We start from the raw sequence: 21,796 nt of genomic DNA, 5'->3' as shown, positions 1-21,796 counted from the left end.
TCGCTGTCGTCCTCCCTGTGTGTCCTCAGTGGACTGTGTGGACCCGATGTGCTCCGGTCATGGAGCCTGTCATCACGGTGAGTGCCACTGTAACCCGGGCTGGGGAGGCATCAGCTGTGAGATCCTGAAGAGCACTTGTCCAGAGCAGTGCTCCAGTCACGGCACCTTCAACACCGACACGGGAACCTGCGTCTGCGAGGCCAACTGGACAGGGGCCGACTGCTCCATAGGTCAGAGCACGCTTCACTTTCTGTTCATCACTGTGCTGTGCGACCTTTCCAAGTGACTAAAGGCTGCAAATATGATTTTTCTCATTCTCGATTAATCTGTCGATAATTTCCTCTATGAATATTTTGGTCTATGAATTAGTGAAAATCGCCCATCAAACTTTCCCAAAGCCTGGAATGACATCTTTAAATTGCTTGTTTCGTTCCAAACTCAATTATCTTGAATTAGCAATCACATAAGACAAAGCAACAGGAAAAGGTAATACTTGGCTTTTTGACTCAAAACAATTAACTGATGTGTCAAAATAGATGCAGATTAATTTTCTTTCATTTGACTAATAAATGAATCAACTAATCGTTTCATTTTCAGTGTTCTGATGGCTGAAGTTCTTGTTTTTAGACAAATGCTGTGACCTTCGTGTATTTTTTGATGCTTACATTACCACTAAGGCTGCCAAAGTTGGAAATTTTCACAGTCTACACATTGGCTTTAAGAGAATTAAATAGCATATTAAGCTACTTAGAGTTGTAATCTGCAAGGTCTTTTATTTCATTCATTCAATAAATCCTTGCAAAAAATGCAGGAAGTTCTGCAATACCTTTTTTTTTTTCTTACAATTTTTGTAGATAATGTTTGAGTTTTTCTAATTGGCACCAAGTTCTGTATTTATCTCAAATAAACTCCCGCTCGCTGTGCACAGCCGCTGCAGACACCAGGTGTCCACAACAGCAGATGTATCAGCCATTATTAACAGGCTGTAGGTTGAAATAAAAGATCTGTCTTGTGCGGTACATTGTGTGTTCATGTGGACGTCTTATAACAGTCTAATTATTCAGCGCTGAAAATAGGAGTGAAATTGTGATACATGTTTTAACCTTTAATGTTGTTTGAATGTTTTAGAACAATCTGCTTTTCTAAATTAATATGTCACAATTTGAAATGAAACTCTTTGAAAAATATGAACAGTCGAATCAGTATCTTCCAGCTTCCTGCCATGTGCACATGAAGGAAACACATTTATTAATTGAAAAGTGAGCGATGCATACATGCTGCAGGACTGTCGCTGCTGTTTTATGCTGCGTTACATGTCTCCTATATCCCCTTCAGGAAAAGGAAATTTTTATAATTTCATTAATCTTTCCACGTGGGAACAACATTAAATGCCTTTTGCACAACACACAAAAAGTCTTCTCCAAAGAGGAGCGAGAGAGTAACCTGAACTGACTGCAGGTAACAAGCCCAAAACAAAAGCTTTCACGGCTGTCAGGAGGCAGATGTTGACACCTGATAGCCAGGAGTCAGTCATGCTTGGAAAGTGTTGGATAACAAAAGGAAAGGACTGAGGGGAAACCTCAGCCTGGAGTCGAGTTACTTCACATATTTCCTGTTGGTTACTGCAGCATGTTCAGTGAGTGATTGTGCTTCAGTCCAGTGACAGGAAGTGATATTAATTAGCGAGCAACAAATGTTGGATATTTTGATTTGCTTGCGGTTTGTTAGTTTGAGCCTAAATGAACAAATTAGCAAAATCCAACTGCTTCATTATGTGCTGGACTGCTGGTGTGATCACCACCTTAAAGTTTGCTAATCCACACTTGTAGCATGTGCTGGTTTGAAACAGACCATATGTTACCAACAAAGCTTTGGCTCCGCACGTTACTCTCATGCGAGCGAGCATATGTTCTTTTTAGAAACTGAACACAGAATATGTTTTGTTTTGTTTTTTAAAGAAGGCTCATAGATTTGTTTGGAACCTTTTCAAAAGATGAATATTTGAGCGTATTTAGTAGCAGCTTCAGGTTTTATAGAGGAGACGAGACAATCGTGTGTCCCCATCTGCTGCAAGCAGAGCTTCTTCATTTGTTACCAGCTTTGTATTCAGCTGGTTTTCCTCTCGACACAGGTAGGTGACATGTTAGTTCAAAGGCTGGCCCCTCCCATCTGTTATCTGGGCATCAGTTGCAGGTGATTTATGCGCCGTTTCCCCCTCAGAATAGACTCGTTCTCCGCGTGTTCAACCCGGGGAGAATCACAATGGCCGTGCTGAACAATTAAAAGCAGACGTTGGGGTTTGTTTCTTTCGGTGTGTAAAGCTGCCGGTTCTATTCCTCTTGGCTGACGTTCAATTGAAAATTAAATCATAAGGAGGCTGGATGGTGCGTTTGAGATGATAGATGGCTGTGCGGACCGATTGAAGCAGCGTGCAGCCGCTGTGGTCGGTGCCCGAGACGGAAGAATGATTGTTTTGGTGAACGGGGATTTTTTTTCTTTAGTGTTTCACTTTATTTTCTTCTTTAAAAAGAGGTGATTTGTTATTCTGTTAATGTTTTCAAAATTCCAGACTCAATCGTCTCACTCAGCGAGGTGTCTCAGGAATGTCAATAATGGAACAGACGAGGCTAACCGCGGCGCAGTCCAAAAGTTGGGGAGTTTACCCACCTGGGTGGGTGGAGGATTCCTTCTTAATTAATGCCGCGATTCTTCTTCAATTAAATAAACTTTAATTAACAAGCGAGTAGCATGCATCGACCGCCCACAACCCCTATCCAGCTCGAGTCAGGGGCATGTTAAAGGCAGATAAACACTTTTGCGCTAATGAAAAATTGATTGCATAGATTCTATGGGAAGGAGGTATCCCTTTGGAATCGAATGACTCCCCTCCAGAGGCATGCTTAATATTCTACAGTGTCGGCTCGACTTAATCAGAGCCATCCAAGGTCTCTCAATCGAAGAAAAACTCTATTCAGAGAGCTGGAAACAGACGGCCAAAGGAGCCTCAGTAAAGGGGAGTGTGGGTAAAGCAGTGGGGGCAGATTGGCTTAAAAAAAATACATGAACAAAATAGTAGATATTTAATCCATGACTTATTACATTTTGGACGGCAGAATGATGTCCCTTGGCTAATTTGCTTTCCCTGCAGCCTATACCAAGTTTTTAAAAAGTCTCCAACTTCTCGGTTATGGCGCTATATAAATTTCCTGGAGCTTCTTGTCACTTAAAATTTGAGGACATACTTGAGCTGCTTTCCTGCAGCACACTGACGGCTATTGTCACGGCGGAAAGCTTTATGGCTCCTCTGTTCACCAGCTTTGTATCGAAGCTCTTGGTTCCAGTAAATGAACATTTCTCATTCTCTCACGAGAGCGGCCGCAGCTTGTTGAGCATTAGCTTTAGCCTGGTGAAGAAAGACCTGCTCACCACCCGTTGACTTCATCTTTTGAAGTTAACTTTTCTGAAGATAGCACAGGTCCATAACAGCTGCTCTACTGTTTCCGATGCTCAGTGCTTACAGGAAAACGTGTTGAACATCTCTGAGTCCGGAAATAACCTGCTTAAATCCATAACCCTCGCCTCAGTCTGCCAAGGCTCCATGCAAATGAGCTTCCCGAACATGTAAAACCTGAAAAGTGGTTGTTTTGGAAGATTTTAGATGCGCAAAATAATTGTTGTGCTTTACTGCCCTTTTGTTTCATTTTAGGGCGCCTGAGAAATAGAGCGGCTGCCATCTTTGATAGCGATGAGTTAAAGTGGCTGCAGAAACAAAAATGACAATAATAGCCTGTGTCGCTCTTGCACAGGGGTGGAAAAAAATGCCTTTCCTATTATTCCTCTAATTATTCAGAGAAACACTTAATATTAAGCTTTGATAAGCTCTGATGTCATTTCAGATGGAGAAAAGTGGTTGTTACAGTGATTGGACCCGTTTGTTGATAAGCTAATTAAAGCCCTCCAGATTTTGTTGCAGAGTAAATTTTACATAAAATAGATGTAAACTGAATCAGATATCATCCGTCCGCCATCGTACGGACACATAACAACGCAGTGTGTGTCTCTCTTTGAAGTTCCCTTTAAAGTTTTATCTCTTCAGTGTGCCTTCCAATATGCACTCATTACGTTTGAATTGGTTTTAATGCAGGCTGACAGTGCTGTGTTGCTGTGCTGCATCGTGCTTTACAGATTAAATGTCAAGCAAATTTAAGGGACTTTATTATCGCTGGCACCCATAAAAGTAATAACACCATATATCAGTTTTTAGAGGACTATTTGTCCTGCTTTTTCTTCACTATCCACTGTGTGTTTTGGCAAAGTGGCAGCCAAATATAAGTTGACGGGGGATTCTGTTTCAGCGCTCTGACATGGGATGTTTCAACCATGTGTTTGAAAAAGAATCGTGTACACGACAAGTGTACTGGGATCCATAACGCAACAGAAAGCAGCACAGTCCTGATGTTTTTTGATATATAAGATTTCCTTCAACAGATGGCATTTTGAGTCTCTCTAGATTGAATATGATCACACATTGCAGCTTTTGTTCCTTTAAACATTTGCGTTTACGTTTTGAAGGATTTTCTCTTAACACATTTTTCAGGAATGGTGTTGAAGACGTGTCTTGTTTACGGTTTAACTTCTTGGCCCACTTTAACCGATGGAGCCAACACTTCTCGGCAAACATCAGAGCATTTTTCAGCAGTGGCAGATGCATCTGCGCAGAATACAAAAATACGCCAGTACAGGGAGGGAGAAAAGAGGCTCTTCACAGAACAGAAGCAACATGTCTCCATGGCTTTCTCTTTTACGACAGAAGTGTGCGTGGTGGACTGCGGTCCCCACGGCTCGTGCATCACTGGTGTGTGTCAGTGCGAGGAAGGCTGGACAGGACCAGAATGTGAGCAGAGGGACTGTCACCCACGCTGCATCGACCACGGAGTCTGCCGAGAGGGCAAGTGTGACTGCCATCAGGGCTGGACGGGTGAACACTGCACCATCGGTGAGCCACGGCGACACGCACGGCACTGCACACCTACACACACTTGGCAGAAGGGCACGAACTACAGAGGAAATGCGTTTATGGACGGGCTTAAAAGGGCAACTTTGGAGTGTGAATGTCAGTATTTTCAGAGCAGTTTCAAGCAGATCATGACACACTTCTGTCGCTGCCTGCCGACTCCAGAAAAGCACCTTTGCATGACACACCGGTGTTAAGCACTCGTTCGTGATATTTTTAGTGTTTCAGAGTGACCTCCCGTGTTTCTTGTGCTCACTGAGTCAAACATGGCGGACAGGAGCCCCTTTCTCTGTTTTTTTCTGTCCCTTTCATGTTATTTTAACTAGAAATTTTTAGTCCACTAGAATTTCTCAATGTCGTCGTCCTGCAGAGCTGGAGAGTCCTCACAGTTCTAGATGCAGCAGTTCAGACCCGCCTACACATGCACAACCAGTTTTTTCCTTCATGAAACTTTATTAGAAACACAGTAATGCTACAATACGTTTGCTGAGATGTTACCAAAATATGAGCCACGCCTTGTTTTTTAAATAATAATCCTAAAATAATCATTATTGTTGCTGCTTCTTTTTTAAATGACATTTATTTGACAGAATGAAGACACACTGCATAATGGAAAAGCAAACGTACAATCCTTTTATGTATTAAAAATGTTGAAATATGCAATTAAAAAATGTTTTTATGAACTAATCTTGTTTGCATTTGCGGGAAATTAAGAAAGAAAAGCCCTGACACTGACATCTAACTTTTTCATCCAAAGATTATTGATTGAAGGCAGCTAGCTAACATTAGCTTCATAATGTGAAGTTCACCCCTGCGTAGGGTTATCAAAACTGACGTTGAAACTCAAACATGCATACGTCAAAAACTGTGGATCTGGAACTGCTGCGTCTGGGCCTGCAGAGACTCTGGAGGCCGATGTTTCTCAGATTTCTAGTCACAGCACTCTGCTGCTTTTACTTAAGCAATAGCCATGAACATCCAGTACTGTCACTAAACATATTAACAGTTGAGTTTCACAGCTTTGTTGCTGTTCAGTTGCTGCATCGCCTCTTGTTCAGCAGCAGCATGTTTTTTTTCTTAGCCAGAGATACCAGAGATACTGTGGCAAATGTAGAGGTTTGAATGGACTGCAGGTCTGAAAGGACTGCATTTATATAGAGCTTTTCTATTCTACCGACCACTCAAAGCACTCTACTACACATGCCACATTCACCCATTGATACACAAGGGTGAAATAGGGATTCAGGGTGTTGTCCAAGGACACTTCAACTTCTTGCAGACTGAAGGAGCCGGGGATCGAATCGCTGACCTTCTGATCAGTGACTGTACCTGCAGACCGCCATTTAATTACAGGGTATCTAGACAAAAAAATGCCTTAAATGCCTTAAATGAACCTGTAAACTGTAAACTGCATCCCTCCCTCTAAAAAGAAATGAGATTAGTTGGTTTTTGGCAATAATTTGCTTTTCTTCTCTACTTCGGTAACGTCTTCCTTTTTCCCACACCTCACATCCACTTTGTAATTTTTCTATCATCCATTGAGATATTCCACCTTTTAGACTGCTGAAGTGATGCTCCTGTATTAGAGAGTCAAGGGCAGGTATTTAGGGAGCGGAAAAGCCACGGGTAGGCCTCTTTGGAATATCATTTTTCTGAAATGGCAGTGCTTCACCTGGCATTAATGAGGATAATGAGTTCTGAGATGTCACTTCCTATTGACCTTTAACTCAAACTTCATCAACATCTTACCCCCTGTCAAAGGTCCCGTAGTTAAACCCTGACACGCCGCGTCAAACAGCATTCCCCCAAGTGTCATCTCCAACCTCTCAATGACGCCACATTCCCTGCGAAACAAAGATCCAGCTCTCCAAACTATTGAACCCTAATTATGTATTTACAAGTTCTCTCATCAGCAATCCCAGGTCCACAGCATGAATTCATCTCGGGGAGGGGGGTTGCAGTGAGGGAGTTGTTGGAGGGGTCACATTCTTGATCTTATTAATCTTTCCCTCCTCGGGGCAGACTTTGCACCATCCATTTTCCCTTTCTTTCCTCCTGTTTAAGGCTCCCGTCAGGAAAGTAACTCCTTGCTTTGGATGCAGCAGGGATGAATAGGCAGCGCGTTACCTTTTCTTGGTGAACCGGGAGCTTATTTTGTCTTTCAAACCCTGAATGACTGCCATTTGCACAAAGCGCCCTTTAATCACATTACATGGCCAGAGCTTGAATAGAGGACTTCCTTGGCCATTCTTTTGTCACAAGCATCTAGATCCTGTTTTATATGCAAGGCTTAACCCATTGTCACCGCTTTCTCAGCAATGCAGTTTACCACTAAGGTGTTTTTGATTCGCCTTAGTGTACTGCTGATTCATTGCCGTGCAGTTGTTGAAACCACTGAAGTGGAGATGACAGCAAAATTGAAAGAAAAAAAAAAAAAGAAAAGAAAGTTTGGTGTGCTGCTTCATGAAGCGTTCATATTAGACCGAGGGTGAGACTACATACCTCCTGACAAGCAGACAGTAAAATGTTTTGATGCAGATGAAACTGGCTCATATGGTCTGAAAACAAAGAGCGCTACAACGCTCAGATATGAAGAGAATCTGTGCGTTCCTCTTTGTGTTAGCCTGTTTTGCTTTGGCAAAGCAAAGCAGATGGAGAGCGTTAACAATGAATATTTTATGAGTTTAAGATGCTGGATTAATTTATGTTTCCTCCTATGGAAGGAGTTATAATCACGAACAGAAAAATGTGGCGACTTTGACCGTGCAAGTATCTGTAATTCTGTTTAATCACTTTCTGCTTTAATTAACATCTACACTCTAAGTTTGTCAAACACTGGATTTTTTCTCCTTACTGTAGCTAAACTGTGAATCTGCTCCTCTAAATCTGCAGCGTCTGTCTCTTTTGTCTCTCTCTCTCGCTCTCGTGTCAGTTCTCTACTTGTTTTTACTATTTGCATTTCTTTCTCATTTCTAACTTGTCCTTATATCCACTCTCTTCTCTATTTTATGTCTGTATGCCTGTCTGCCTGCCTATCTGTCTCTCTCCAACTCCCTCTTGGCTTACATGTATAGCCCTGGATTCCAGAGTATCAGGTAAAAAAACACTTTTCACTTTGCTTGAGAATTATAGTCTTCATGCAAGATGTTATTTCCTGATCCTGCTGAACACTTTTATTTTTGCTTTTTAAAAAAAGTGAACTCTGCTTTAAAAAAAAAAGGGTGATCTCACAGCTTTCCAGTCATATCCTGTCACTCATGCTTAATATTAGCTATGCAGCTCGATCACGTCATGACGACTGTGATTTACATACACAGTCAAAAGAGTGAAATTAGAGCAGAAGCTAAAACGTGCTGAAGACAACTGTGATCTTGGGGTAAAAAAAAAAAAAAAACTACCTGCAAAGCTTCTTTTCCCAATATTTAACCCAGCTTGGCAGGTACATCAGCTTTATGCCATCAACCGTTTCCACTTTTTGTGCTCCCTGTAAGTTACAATAAGTAAATGTGTTTGTCAGTCTTAGCTCTCTGCCACCACAGAGATAAGTAATTTTCTTTTCCAAATGTTTCCCTTTCCTCGGTTGTGTAATAGGAGCAGTCAAGATAGGATATAAAGGTAAATTGAACCACTACCCCCCCAAGGGAGATTGTCACGAACAATCCCTCCCCGCTCTCTGTCTTTCCTAGCACGGCGTATATACACCTGTTCTATGTCCGAGTCGATCATAATGTTTCTGCTGTGATCCTGCTCCCCCCGATATGTCCCCTCATCTCCTGTCCGTCTTAACCAGTCTCACACAGACTCCACGGTCCCTTCTCCCCCTGTCTTAATTCCCTGTGTCTGCCAGATTAAACGCCCAAAACTGGTGTGGTTTAGTCATGTTTCGGCTCCCTGTCTTCACCCCTCCACTAGAAGGAATGCGATCTGGCAGCAAATGCTCTGTTTTCTGTATATGTAGAGACTCTAGATCCCTCCCTCCTCTTCCCACACTTCTCCCCCTATTTACATATATACTTCCCTTTCCCTTTGATGTTGCTGTTACTTCACATGAGTGTTTCTAACGTCTGCAATAGGCTGTTCCCGCTTTAATTATTTCCAGGCAACGGCAATGAACTTCCAAGACAGCCAGTGATTTTCAGCCTCTTAAATGGGAAATTTGTTCAACTTTGAACTCACAAAGAATCCTTTAAATCTTGATTCCGGGGGGGGGGGGGGGACACTCCAGCTAATAGTGAATTTGGCTCCGAGGCTGCCCTTGATTTGAAAACTGCACTATGAGGAATCTTGCAACCAAAGTACATCACTTGAACTCCTAAAGAATCATTCAAACTTTTTGGATTTCAACACAAAACAACTCGAAATTCCTCGAGGATTTGACTCACCGAGCATTCAAAGTTCCTCCCACCGGCCTTTTAACTGTGAGTAAACAGCTTTACGTTTCTCTCTGCAGTGTAGCTCTACATGCTCCTCAGACTCATGTGAAACGACAGTAACTCCTCACGCCCTCCCCCACATCCCCAGTCCTGTCAGAGGTGTATCGTACTGTATGTTCACTCAATGCTGTCTTTTATCATTTTTGTCCCTCCTCTGCCCCTGTCCACTCTAAATGCCCCCCTCCTCGCTCTTGTCTTCTCCCCCTCCTCCTCCTCATTTCCTTGTTCTGACTTGCTGGGCTGTTTGACACGTACATGATGTGTTGACAGACGGCTGCCCCGGGCTGTGCAACAACAACGGGAGGTGCGTCCTCGATCAGAACGTCTGGCACTGCATCTGCCAGTCAGGATGGAGAGGGCTGGGATGCGACGTAGCGACCGAAACGCTCTGCTCAGATGGCAAGGATAACGAGGGAGGTAGGAAGAAGTAAAAGCCTCCTACAAATAGTCTTTTAGCTTCAGCTCGTGTGCGTGTGTCTTATTGTGGCAGACAGAGAAATTGGCTTTGATGTGGCTCCTCGGTGACTGTGCAAACAAACAAAACAAATCAATCATACATAAAACATCACTGGAAAGGATATGCAAATGTGGCAGCAGAGCAGATTGTTAAGCAGCATGCTTTAAAATATACAGTAGATCAATTATAGAGAGTACTTGAGACTATATATTAGCACTCTGGAGATGATAAACCGCGTCTTAGCCTGATCAGCAAGCCCAGAACTTTTGAGCTTCATATTAGGTGACATACTTTGAAATAGTTCACACTTAAATGCCAGCTCAGGATCTCTGCTGTCGCTTTAATGAACTTCAGTTGACGGTAGAAGTCATCTGTGTGCACTAGAGCTCAACACGAGAACGGAGATGGTCAGGCGTTTCCTCACGCAGCCCAGGTCAGCAAAGCTCTTCCCTCCCTGTCTGGACTGTCCCTTCTGTCTTCCAGACGGGCTCGTCGACTGCATGGACCCAGACTGCTGCACTCAAATCTCCTGCCAGGGTCAGACCTACTGTCGCGGCTCGCCTGACCCCGCTGCCATCGCCGGCCAGGGCCAGAGTTCAGCCGCCCAGCCCGCATCCAAGGGCTTCTACGATCGCGTCAGTTTCTTGATTGGTCCCAGCGGCAGTCACGTGATACCCTGGGATAATGCGTTCAACAGCAGGTAAGCGGCTTAATGAATTACTGACAGCTCTTTACGTATTTGGATCACGTTAGCTGTTTGCTGTCTCATTACCCGTCGGGAGAGACCACCTGTGTTTGTGCAGCCACTCCAAAACGTCAAAGAATCCCACACATCTCTTTGTCTTTGCAGTCACAGTGACAAGTGTGTTTACAGTTGTGTCGCTGCCACAAGCATTTATTCCTTCTACCAGTCAAGATTAAGCAGCTCAAGAGTGAACTTGTTCCCTGCTAAAAAGAGCTCTTATGAACGTGAAAACACGAGGATTAGGTTTCTTACACCAGGATAACAGGACCTTGCGGGTCTCCAAATTGAAAAGGAAAGCACAGCAAAAGTGAACAGTCCATTTTCACTGCACATTAACATATATCTTTTAGCAAAAATGTAATATTTTGGGTGATTATCTGGCCGCTCACCACACGGTATATTTGAATATCTGGGACGGGCACACTTAAATAGACTTTTCTTTGATATTTGCTTGAAAGGCTTGTTTGTGTTGGAACTATTTTCCAACAGAAAACCACATTAAATCGGCCCCATCGCAGAGAGTCTGCAAAGAGCCGACAAGTTAATGGTATTCTGCACTTTAACATCAAACGGGTAAATGCATTTTTGTTTTGGACGTTGTTAATGGGTGCAACATTTGTAGACATTACACCTATTGTTGCTATTATATACAATAAAACACATTTGATACGTTTTGCACATAGATGGCATCCTCGTGTGCTTCGAGAAGTTTCATGTTTCATAAAGGTGTGTGTGTGTGTGTGTGTGTATATGTGTATATGTGTATGTGTGTATGTGTGTGTGTGTGTGTGTGTGTGTGTGTGTGTGTGTGTGTGGATGGCAGTGCCGACCTGTCGGTAGGCCCACCGCTTTGGTCCAGACCATCACTTGCAAAGACTTCAGTTAAATTTTGTGCACATGATTAATGGTCCCCAGAGGATGAATCCTACTGACTTTGCACATCACCTGACTTTTCCTGTAGCGCCACCAGCAGGTTGAAAGGTTTAGTTTTTATTGAAATGTCGTATCGACAGTCACGATCTTGCTCCATCGTGGAGTCAAAACTTCAAGGCTAATGTGATTTTTAGGATTGAAAACGACTTTATGTTCAGTGCTAATAAGCAGATTTCAGCATGCTAACATGCTCAACTAGGATTGTGGACATGGTTAAATCCCACATACCAGCATGTGTCATTGCGAGCCTATTAGCATGCTGACGTTAGCTCAGAGCGCTGCTGTATCTAAGCACAGCCTCACAGAGCTGCTAGCATGGGTTTTTTTGCGTCTCTTATTTTCCTTTGCATGTGCTTCTATATACAAAAAAAAACACAGACACTACCTACAGATCTTTATGTCTTTCAAAGACATTTTGACATTGATGGACATAAAGGAAATCTGTGTTCTAGTATAAGACTCTTGTTTTCATTGTGAAACCTTTGCGATGTGGCCATAATGTCTCTCTAACGTCTTGCAACAGTGAAAGTTTGAAGGTGTTTGTCCATGGTAAAGACTTTTATGAAAAAAGTTTGATATAAAGGAAGAAAATACCTTAGCCAATGAATAGACTCCTGGTCTATTACAATGTGCAACCTGACAGACAGAGTTATATTTTTCACCCAGACCTCAGTGCACTTCCACATCTGTTCAGAATCATGAGCAGAGTTTGTTTTGTGACTGATGGAGGGGGAAATGATTGCCAACTGTGTGCAGCAGGCTTTGGGAATATTTCCTCCAATAGTTTAAAGTAATCCTTATGTAAATAGCATGCTTTACTGAAAATATAGAATGAGGCAATCCCCCCCTACCGCCAACCCCCTCCCAGCCAAGTTCTCAGTAATCCTCATCCTCATTGTCTTCAGCTTACTGTCGATTTCATGTCTGGCAGTGGCATTAGCTCTCTTGCTCAAAATACTCATTTGCCTTTTTATCTCCTTGTGGAAGTTAGTTTTATAGTCAGAAACTCTATGGTGCATTTTAGAGGCTCTGCAAACAGGCGTACCACTAAATTTGCCGAAAATTAATTACTTTTTTTTGTTTGTTTTTACTGTATCTGGTGAGCACAAACGCCGCATACATGAAATAAGTCTCTGAAAGAGCCAAATGACGAAGTGGAATTTAGCAGCGGCGGTTTGTTTGGAGACCCATATTTTTCAAGCATTCATTTGAGGTTATAGGGTGAATAATTTATTGACAGTCAGAGTATACATTATAAAAGCAGTAAAAGTCTCTGAAGCACTGGAACAATGCCAGGACAGCATGAAGACTTCCAGCAGCAGCGGTGACTGTTACGTCTGGTCGTAGTGTATCTGATGTCTAACGGCGCAGAGATGGCGAACAGTTAGAGGTCATTCCTCTCCTTCTATTTTTTGAGCAGCCATTGTGTAAAGCCGTGAGAAAGGGAGCAGATTTCAGTGTGCGGTCAAGTTTCAGAACTCGGCAGTAAACTTGTCCCCCGTATAGCACAGGGAATAAAACATGTGTTGTGGTTTAGTGTTTTTTCCCCCCCCATGAGTCCCCCAGCCGTATCACATGTGCCCACACAAGTCTCCCATTGGGTTTTCAGATGGTGTTTTCCTACAACCAGCGCGAGACAATGACAGATAAGAATACATGAATTATATGATTCATCTCTGGGGGTTCGGCAGGTGGTGTGACTCGGCGTTTGTTTGGGGGTTCAGCTCTCGCAGCGTCCGCCTGCCTCTCAAAAGATTAATAGAGACACGGGGAAGAAAGAGTGAACCTTCGCCGGGGCTCTTAAGTGGCCTTGTTCCCCGAGCCGGTAAATAAAGGATGGGAGATGGTTGGTCCGGGCGTGGAGAGCGAGGGAAATAAGAGAGGCTAAAGCTGTTGATCATCCTTGTCTCATATACGTAGTGACCCGCAGACAAAGTGGCAAAATGAGACATTTTTTGCCCAACAGTGACAAATGCAGAGGGAACACTTAAAATTCTGCTCTGCGGTTGAGAAGCAGGGGATGATTAAATGTTGATGGAGAAATATCGCATTGTCTTCCCTTCTTACCTTCAAACAAAGCACTGACTTAACAAATTACTTCGCACTTAAGAATATACGGACGAGAAGCGGTGTCAGGCGAGCTTTACCTGAAGGCCCCGCGGCCGTGTTGAATAATCGCAGAGGATATCTGAGGCTTTAATCATGTATGAATCTTCCGTGTCTGTGATTTATGAAGCAGAAATGCCAAAGAAAATACAGTTTTTTAGGTGAAAGCAGGGGAGAGGATGGAGGAGGTGGAGAGCCTTTTGACCAGAAGCAAATCCATTTGCCAGCAGGGAAAATCTGGGTGGGCAAAGTGAATGAGTAATGCTCTCCCATGCTAGACTAACTACCATAGAGGTGCCCTTAAGTGAAGCGTTTAACCCCCCCGCCTGCTCTGGTGGCACTGCTCTTTGGTCAGCAGTAGGAGGTGGGTTATATAAGGCAGCGACCAGGTGCGATAAGAGGATCTTTGTTCAGAAAAACTCTCTTACATTTATTTTTTTCCAAAAAGGGGAGCATGTTTTTTTCCCCTTGTAAGTTTCAAATAAAAACCTTGACATTTTGACTTCGCTGCTCAACATTTCATGTTTTTTTCCATTCAAATTTTGATTTCTTTTCACAGCTACATTCATGACTTCACCTTTCAAAACCGCTGTGGCGATTCTTTTGCATTGTGGCATTGGATTTCATTGTCAAAGCCCTTTTCTTTTCTCCTTTTTTTTTTTTTTCTCTTCTTTGTGACAGTTTGCCTCCGGCATTGCATTTTGTTGTTCTGAATTCCTGTAAAGTGGCTCTTGACACGTCAGCCATCGAGCTTTGCAACATCTCACATCAAGAGGATATCTGTAACCGAGTTGAAGAGCTTTTTCTAACACAGTTCTTGTTGATACATTATCTTTCATCACAAGTATTACCACAGACATTTATCACGCTAGCGAGCATAAGACTCGGGTGTGACATTGACAATAGGCTCTTTTCGGAAGCAAGAATAATCACGCTGGGATCGCACCCTCTTGAAAATACAATTTAGGGGAAATCCTTAATTCAGTGAGGTCAGAGAGATAACAATACTGTGAACATTTCACTCATGGATCTCATTGATATGCACCCTGCTGGGCTTCTTGTACACTTCATTTACTAAGTTGACTCACTCAGCAGACTGATAATTTGACTGTGACTCTTGCTAGTTAGATAATGTGCTGTGTGTTTTCCACTCTTAGCTTTGACGCCCGCTGTTTTCTGTGCAGACCTCACAAAGAAGCCCTCTGTGCATGACTTCTAATGTTGCATCTTGCCTTTAACTAACGATACTTTTCATAAAAATAAGGTTTTCTTGTGCGGGGAAAAAAAAATGCATTCACTTCTGTGTCCTCGTGGAATATAAATGCTGCAACACATGTGCAAGATCCTGCAAAATCTCAGCCCTCGATGCCTGGAAAACTGCGTACCGATGAATTATGATCTTTTAAAAGCAGTAAACGGAGGCCGAGAGGTGCTCTGCAAGGTGGCATTTTCATGAATAACAACCACTGACATGTGTGTGTTCCTAAGGGTCAGTAAATCATACCTCCCTGCTGGTGCCGCTGGCAAAGGGATGACAGTTGTTAGCAGCGTTGATGCTGTGGCTGCGTGTTGACGCCGGCTGGCATTGTTTGTTTACTCAGCCCTTTCTGTGTTTGTTTGCCCACACAGCCTGGTGTCAGTAATCCGGGGTCAGGTCCTCACGGGAGACGGGACGCCGCTGATTGGAGTCAACGTGTCTTTTCTACACTACCCGGAGTACGGCTCCACCATCACACGGCAAGACGGCATGTAAGAGAGACTCTGTGCGCGCACATGCATCGGCCTGTGCAGCATGCAGGGACACACAGTGATCTATCTGCATTTATCAACACTCATTTACATGTCCAAATAAACACGAGCACTCTCTCGTTAGTGAGCTCAGCCCGAAGGTTCAACCTTTGCCTTTGCAGTGATTTATTTGTGGCGTGGACTGCTGTCCCCAGACCAGTATGGCAGAAATTCAGAGAAAGCTATCCAACAGTGGGAGAGTCGTCCTGGCAGTTATCCAAACAGCGCTCAAAACAAATCGAAACAGCAGCTCATTGTGCCCTAGAACAATTCCTCATGCAAATGTCACAGTGGTGGAGGCCATTTTGAACCAGGCTGTTTAAAATGCATTGAATCAGCAAGGGTAGAATCAATCTGCCGGCGGTGTAGTAAAACATGGGATTACTGTCTGACCTTCTCCCGCTGTTACCGCAGACGGGTTCTTAATAACGGGAGCTCAAATACATACAAGACAAACGTATGTCACATATTTTACAGGAAGGGTTCACCTCAGCTTGGAGCTTCATTTTGCAGACAGACGTCAGCGATGGTGAATCAGGCTTTCATTCAAATTCAGCAGATTGAAGCTGTGTTTATGTGTTGCCAGTGTGGAATAAAAGGCTTATGAGTGGCAGAGAATTGTACAGCTGTTGTTATGAAGCACAATCCTTGGGTCCCCAGATAGCTGCGGATTAGCTGATTTCTTCAGATATTCCGCCCTGTAACTCTTCTGACAAGGAGCGTGATAAATGGTCGGGGATAATCACACTTGGTTAGCCAACAGATCCGCTCAGTGTGTTAAGAAGGGAGGGGGTGGGAGGGTGGCATCAAAGCCTGGCCTCTTGCAGCTGTGAGCTCCCCACTGCCCAAAGTGGAGAGAGCTTGAGAAGGAAGCTGTTTTAGGTCAGCTGCACAGCTTGGCTTCTGGCGTGTGTGTGTGTGTGTGTGTGTGTGTGTGTGTGTGTGTGTGTGTGTGTGTGTGTGTGTGACTCGCCTAAGTGTTCGATTCTGTGAGTGTGTGCGCGTCTTCGTGCACGTGAATGCATGCAATGTCACCGCACAGATGCTTTACCCCCTGGGTAGCGCAGCTCGCCGAATATATAGAGCAGCACTTCAAAGACTAGCCCTTCATTTCCAAACCAGTAACTTTTCCCTGAGTAATGTCGTACTAATTAAAACCAGTTCACCAGAGGAAACTCCCAAGACTCCAAACCAAATTCAACCATGGAGTGTCTTCTTACACCATGCCTGGTTAAACAAAAGTCATAAATTAGATTCAGTGACTGATAATAATATATGGAGGCTGTACAGAGGGAATACACTTGATAAGGAAAAGTTCTCTCTTCCATTGAAAAAACATCATCAGGCTTAGTCCTGAAAAAAATATCTTCTTTTCTGCTCTGCGCTGAAAGGGACGTTCCAGCTTGTTACAACTTGAGGCTTATTTCCATAGCTGTGGCCATCATTCTGAGCAGCAATAACACTGAAACATTGCTAAAAAGAAGTCAGATGAAGCAAGAATGATGAGACAGGTTTCATCACTTCAGCGTCTTTATTTTTAGTCTTTTTTTTTTTGTTCATGTGTTTGAAAAACATCACGGTTAAAGACATACAATAATAGAGCTTAATGGTTATGTACAGGGGAGGAAGCCAAGGGGCTCATACAAAGCACTCCCCCACCGGCCGTGCTTATCGCAGCTTTGCGAGTACAGTTCCCATTGTGTGCAAAGAAGCATTACTCCCTTGATGTCAGATATAAATGTGAGATAATTCGACTTGTGAATGTGCCTGAACAGCAGCTCGCATGTTTCATTTTGTTTAACTGATCTGTGTTTTATTTGTCAAAGGGAGATTACAGGGTAGTATTCATGATGCTCAGCACGAATTGTTCCTGATGAACAGGGAAAGATCGTCTGTTGATGTTTGGTACAGACTGAAATTAAAACATTTTCCCCAGACAGCATAACGTCTGTCTGTCGAAGCAGAATTCGACCAAAAGTCGGAGCTCTCTGTGTGCACAGTTATGCACAGAAGCATCGAAGCGGGCAGAAAAGACCAGGCAGGCATCCAGAGCTGCATATAGATCACAGGTATTGCTTAAGTGACAATAATATCATAACTAATAAAGCAGATGGCCAAAACAATGAAAATAAAACCCAAGTTGTAATAAACTGTAAGTTTTTACAAATAGTTTTAAATACAGTGCAGTTATTGCTAATATTACATTTCATCCAATCAGTGATGGTCTGCTGTCTTAAGGTTTGACCTGTTGGCCAACGGCGGTGCTTCTCTGACGCTGAGCTACGAGCGTGCCCCGTTCCCCACGCTGCACCGCACCGTGTGGCTGCCCTGGAACGTTTTCCACGTGATGGACACGGTGGTGATGAAGAGGGAAGAGAACGACATCCCCAGCTGCTACCTTACTGGTCTGATCAGACCCAACCCCCTCATCCTGGCTACGCCCCTCTCCACTCTGTACAAGAGCTCCCCGGAGGACAGTCCCATCATCCCCGAGACCCAGGTGAGACGGCAGCCACGGAGGTGACCCGGGGAGAACACATTACAGGGACTTTATGGTCAATTCCGAATCCGTGCTCATATCTGATGGTGCTGAATGACTTTAATAATTTGACCCATGTTTGATCTCAACACAACACGCAGCAATGTCGAAAATACACAAACACAGAGTAACGATAATGCTGTTATCTTCCCTTTACCATGGCTTCTCTCGCTTATTTTTAACAGTCAGATTTGCCTTTCAGTTTGCCTTTGAGCTTTGATTGAATTGAGGCGTCTCCCCAAATACTAAGCCATAAATTGCCTCACAGTAATACTGATAAATTCTGAGGGCACATCACATGGAGGTTACATTCCTCAGGATTTGGTTTGTATCCATTTGGCTCAAATCAGAGTTGAAAATCCCTAAATGCAAAATGTGACTCTGCAGCTTTTGCTGTTTAAAACCGATTAGGGGAAAAAAAAATATCTGTTTTCTACAATTTGGACATGCTTCAACATGAGCGCAGTGGCAGTGTGAGGTGAGACCTGGTCCAGAACTGGGACTCTGCAATAAAAAAAGAGAGTCGCATTTAAAACTTGTTCTAGTTAAAGTACTCAAATAATGAAGAATTCATCAAATGCCATCAAGTGACATTTGCACAATAAAGGCTAATGTACAGTGTGGTTTGATATGAGTAAGAGCTTATTTTTAATATTTTGGCCGCAGAACCAATTCATAATGTTTGATTGTACTGCACAGAACACAACATTATTCACCTGCATGTCTGTATAAACTTGGCAACAAACTAATTTCTCTTATGTTGCTCTAAACTAAATGATAACAGTCAATGCAGGAAGTGCAATATATTATAATATTATGCATTACACCACATGAATATGATGTATTATATGCTGTAATTAGATTCATCGTCTACATTAAATGCCAGCAAACTCCTGTTGCTCTTCTTACTTAAGTCTGTACTCCACACTGTGTGTTTGGCACCAGTCTGACTGCTAATTAAAATCATAGGTTCTTCATGAGCAAGTGGCCATACCAGGCAGTGACCTCAACCTGGTCTACCTGAGCTCCAGGGCAGCTGGCTACAAGCCCATCCTCAAGGTGCTCCTGACCCAGGACCGTCTCCCCTTTGGCCTGATGAAGGTCCACCTGATGGTGGCCGTCATGGGCCGTCAGTTCCAGAAGTCTTTCCCTGCCTTCCCCGACCTCTCCTACACCTTCATCTGGGATAAAACAGACGCCTACAATCAGAAGGTCTTTGGCCTTGCAGAGGCTGTGGGTGAGTACCCGCTGTGAAGCTGCTGACTGAAGATGTTGTGTAAGCGTCGGTCCACTGTCAGATACTTGCGCTACCTTCAGGCACTGAACCTTGGTTGAACTTTCGAAGATTGATTTTATTCTTTTTAAAATTGAGGATTATTTAGCCAGGGACTGCTTTTGTTGTGCAATAAAGATTTAGCAGGTGGTGTGAAATCCTGAAATCCCCCAGCGCTGCATTTTTGAAGGCCACTGCTCTTTTGCTGACTTCTTTGTTTTGCATGTATGATATTTCAGCAGCAGTGCAGTGACTAAAATATTGCCTATGAGGCAGTGGCCTGAGAAGAAATCCAGCAAGGAATCAATAGTCAGAATAAAATGAATTACGCTTAATAACAGAATCTTTTGATCAGATCATACATGACGGAATATCTTATGATTCAGAAATAAAACTCAAGTCATCTCGAGCATTAAACTGCATTAGGGTGCAGTTGATGTGCATGTGGCCTCAGCTTTACAGAACGACATGCAGGGACACTTGCATCTTAATGTTGGCAGAAAAAGTTTTCAAAGTATAAAAAGGCTGAGGGATTTTGTTAAGACGGATGAATGTTGGAGCACTCCAGCTTATATATTACAGAGAAAAAAGCTCACAGCCCCGACAATCAACAGGATTCACTCACGGCTTACGGCTGTGACCATATCTGAGCGTTTATGACGTTCACCATAATGTGCTCCATCTGAGCCTGTATTGTTTAAGTAGCGTTATTTCGGGTTGCGGTTTATTTGCATTTACACAAGATAAAACAGACAAATGAGAGGAGAGAGCATAAAATACAAACTGTGCAGGTGAGACACAGGAGCCCCACTGGTCTTATAAAATCATCCCAGCTGGAGAAAATCACATCGCCAACGAGAAAGCAGAACCAGCAAACACAGAAAACAGCCACAACGTGTCCTGAATCAGGCAGCAATGAGGCTTGTCGCTTCATTGCTGCCATAAGTGTCAGTAAGGAGGTTTCAACCTTGCTCACCATAGGCATCTGCCATCATTACTTTCAGTGTCAGTGGGATATGAATACGAGTCCTGCCTTGATGTGGTGCTCTGGGAGAAGAGGACGGCGGTGTTGCAAGGCTATGAACTGGATGCCTCCAACATGGGAGGGTGGATGCTAGACAAACACCACATATTGGACATTCAGAAGGGTAAGAAATGATCCTATATTCAGTATATGTGTATGTGTGTGCATGTGGGGCAGAGATAGGTGGCCTCTTAGGGTTACAGGCAGGTGGTCTTTACCCTGAATCACCGCAATAAATACTTGAATCAAAATGAAATATGGTTCGTCATCCCATCTGCAGATAATAGAGGAGAGTTTTGAAGGGCCGATCATTCACAGTAATGACAGAATAAATCAGCGACTAAGTCACCGGGGTGCAGGGCTCGCCACGGTTCCACACTACTCAGCTATTTTAGGAAGAAGACGGCCTTTTGCTGCTCACGAAGGCTCGCTTTTGATGAACAGGCGTCATGTTTAATTCTCGCATTAATTCAATAAACTAAATTAATTTCTTGCTCTGTCATCAATCAGAATGGCTTTAATCGCCAAGTACAATAAATGGACGTGAGTTTGTCTTTGTCGCGCTGGCGCAGAGACATGAGAAAGTGAAACATACATAATGAAACTACCGAATATACGTCCAGGACTGAGTCGTCGCCGGGTTACAATACCAGGAAGATCGCACTCTGCAATCTGGAGAATGTTACAGCTGTGCAGGCAGTAATATGGCTGCAATCACCAGAAGTAGGCCTCGGGGTAGTGTGCATTGTCAGTTTGCCAGGCCGCTGTTTTGACATTAAACCCACTCCGGCTCACAGTCGTTGTTCCAGTTGTCCAACACAATTTGTGGCCCTTTCATCTTGAAAATAGCGGAGGTTACAGTCGTGGCCTTCAGCAGAGTCCTTAGTCTCACACTGTCAGATTGGAGTTTGTTCAAGGATGTTTTGGTTTATTTTTTTGGCAGGGGGTATTTTGTTTCAGTGGGAATTGAATGTGTTATTAATGCTAAAGTTTTTAAATTTCTAATTTACGCATCCGTTTGTAAAACTTGCTTAATCGCTTGCATTTGCGATTGATCAGAAATGGAGGACTAGAACGAAATATAGGGCTTCTTCTGTTTCACTGCCACCTAACAGAATATGTTAGAGCCTGCCTGAACAACAAATGCATCTCAGAATCAGGTAATTACACCTGTGGTCATGGCTCTCCTCACCCTAGCCAGATTATGTAGTCTCTTGAGCCAGAGCCTGGGGACTCTGTTTGATGCTTCATACGGCGATAGCATCACTGCTGAGGAGCCGGGCGTGCTTATGATTGATTTTTCTTCTGATTCAACTTTATTTCCATTTTTCAGGGAGAGAAAACATAAAGCAGTACAAATGTTACAGCTGATATAATTTGTAGATGTGGACGAGCTGTGCTCGAGCTGTCCTTTCTCAGCTTTAAGTTTCTAGACAGTCAGATTCAGGCAGATGTGTGTGTAGCGTGTGGGTCAGTTTGGCATT

General features: G+C 43.4%; 1 protein-coding gene across 1 annotated transcript in view; it reads left to right on the top strand.

The window, feature by feature from the left end:
• The window catches only part of si:dkey-237h12.3 (teneurin-3), a 126,465-nt gene that overhangs the window by 75,362 nt on the left and 29,307 nt on the right, over positions 1-21,796 (top strand). The window contains exons 10-19 of the mRNA XM_041943529.1: positions 30-230; positions 4,811-4,996; positions 8,089-8,109; positions 8,606-8,629; positions 9,718-9,864; positions 10,388-10,604; positions 15,318-15,437; positions 17,715-17,976; positions 18,985-19,252; positions 20,293-20,436. Of these exons, the coding sequence (XP_041799463.1) occupies positions 30-230; positions 4,811-4,996; positions 8,089-8,109; positions 8,606-8,629; positions 9,718-9,864; positions 10,388-10,604; positions 15,318-15,437; positions 17,715-17,976; positions 18,985-19,252; positions 20,293-20,436 (1,590 nt within the window). The remainder of the gene's footprint in view (positions 1-29; positions 231-4,810; positions 4,997-8,088; positions 8,110-8,605; positions 8,630-9,717; positions 9,865-10,387; positions 10,605-15,317; positions 15,438-17,714; positions 17,977-18,984; positions 19,253-20,292; positions 20,437-21,796) is intronic.

This window comes from Chelmon rostratus, chromosome 9, assembly GCF_017976325.1.
Source record: "Chelmon rostratus isolate fCheRos1 chromosome 9, fCheRos1.pri, whole genome shotgun sequence".
NCBI classification, from domain to species: domain Eukaryota; kingdom Metazoa; phylum Chordata; class Actinopteri; order Chaetodontiformes; family Chaetodontidae; genus Chelmon; species Chelmon rostratus.
The sequence above is the reverse complement of the archived record's forward strand: the minus strand, read 5'-3'. Positions and strand labels throughout refer to the sequence as shown.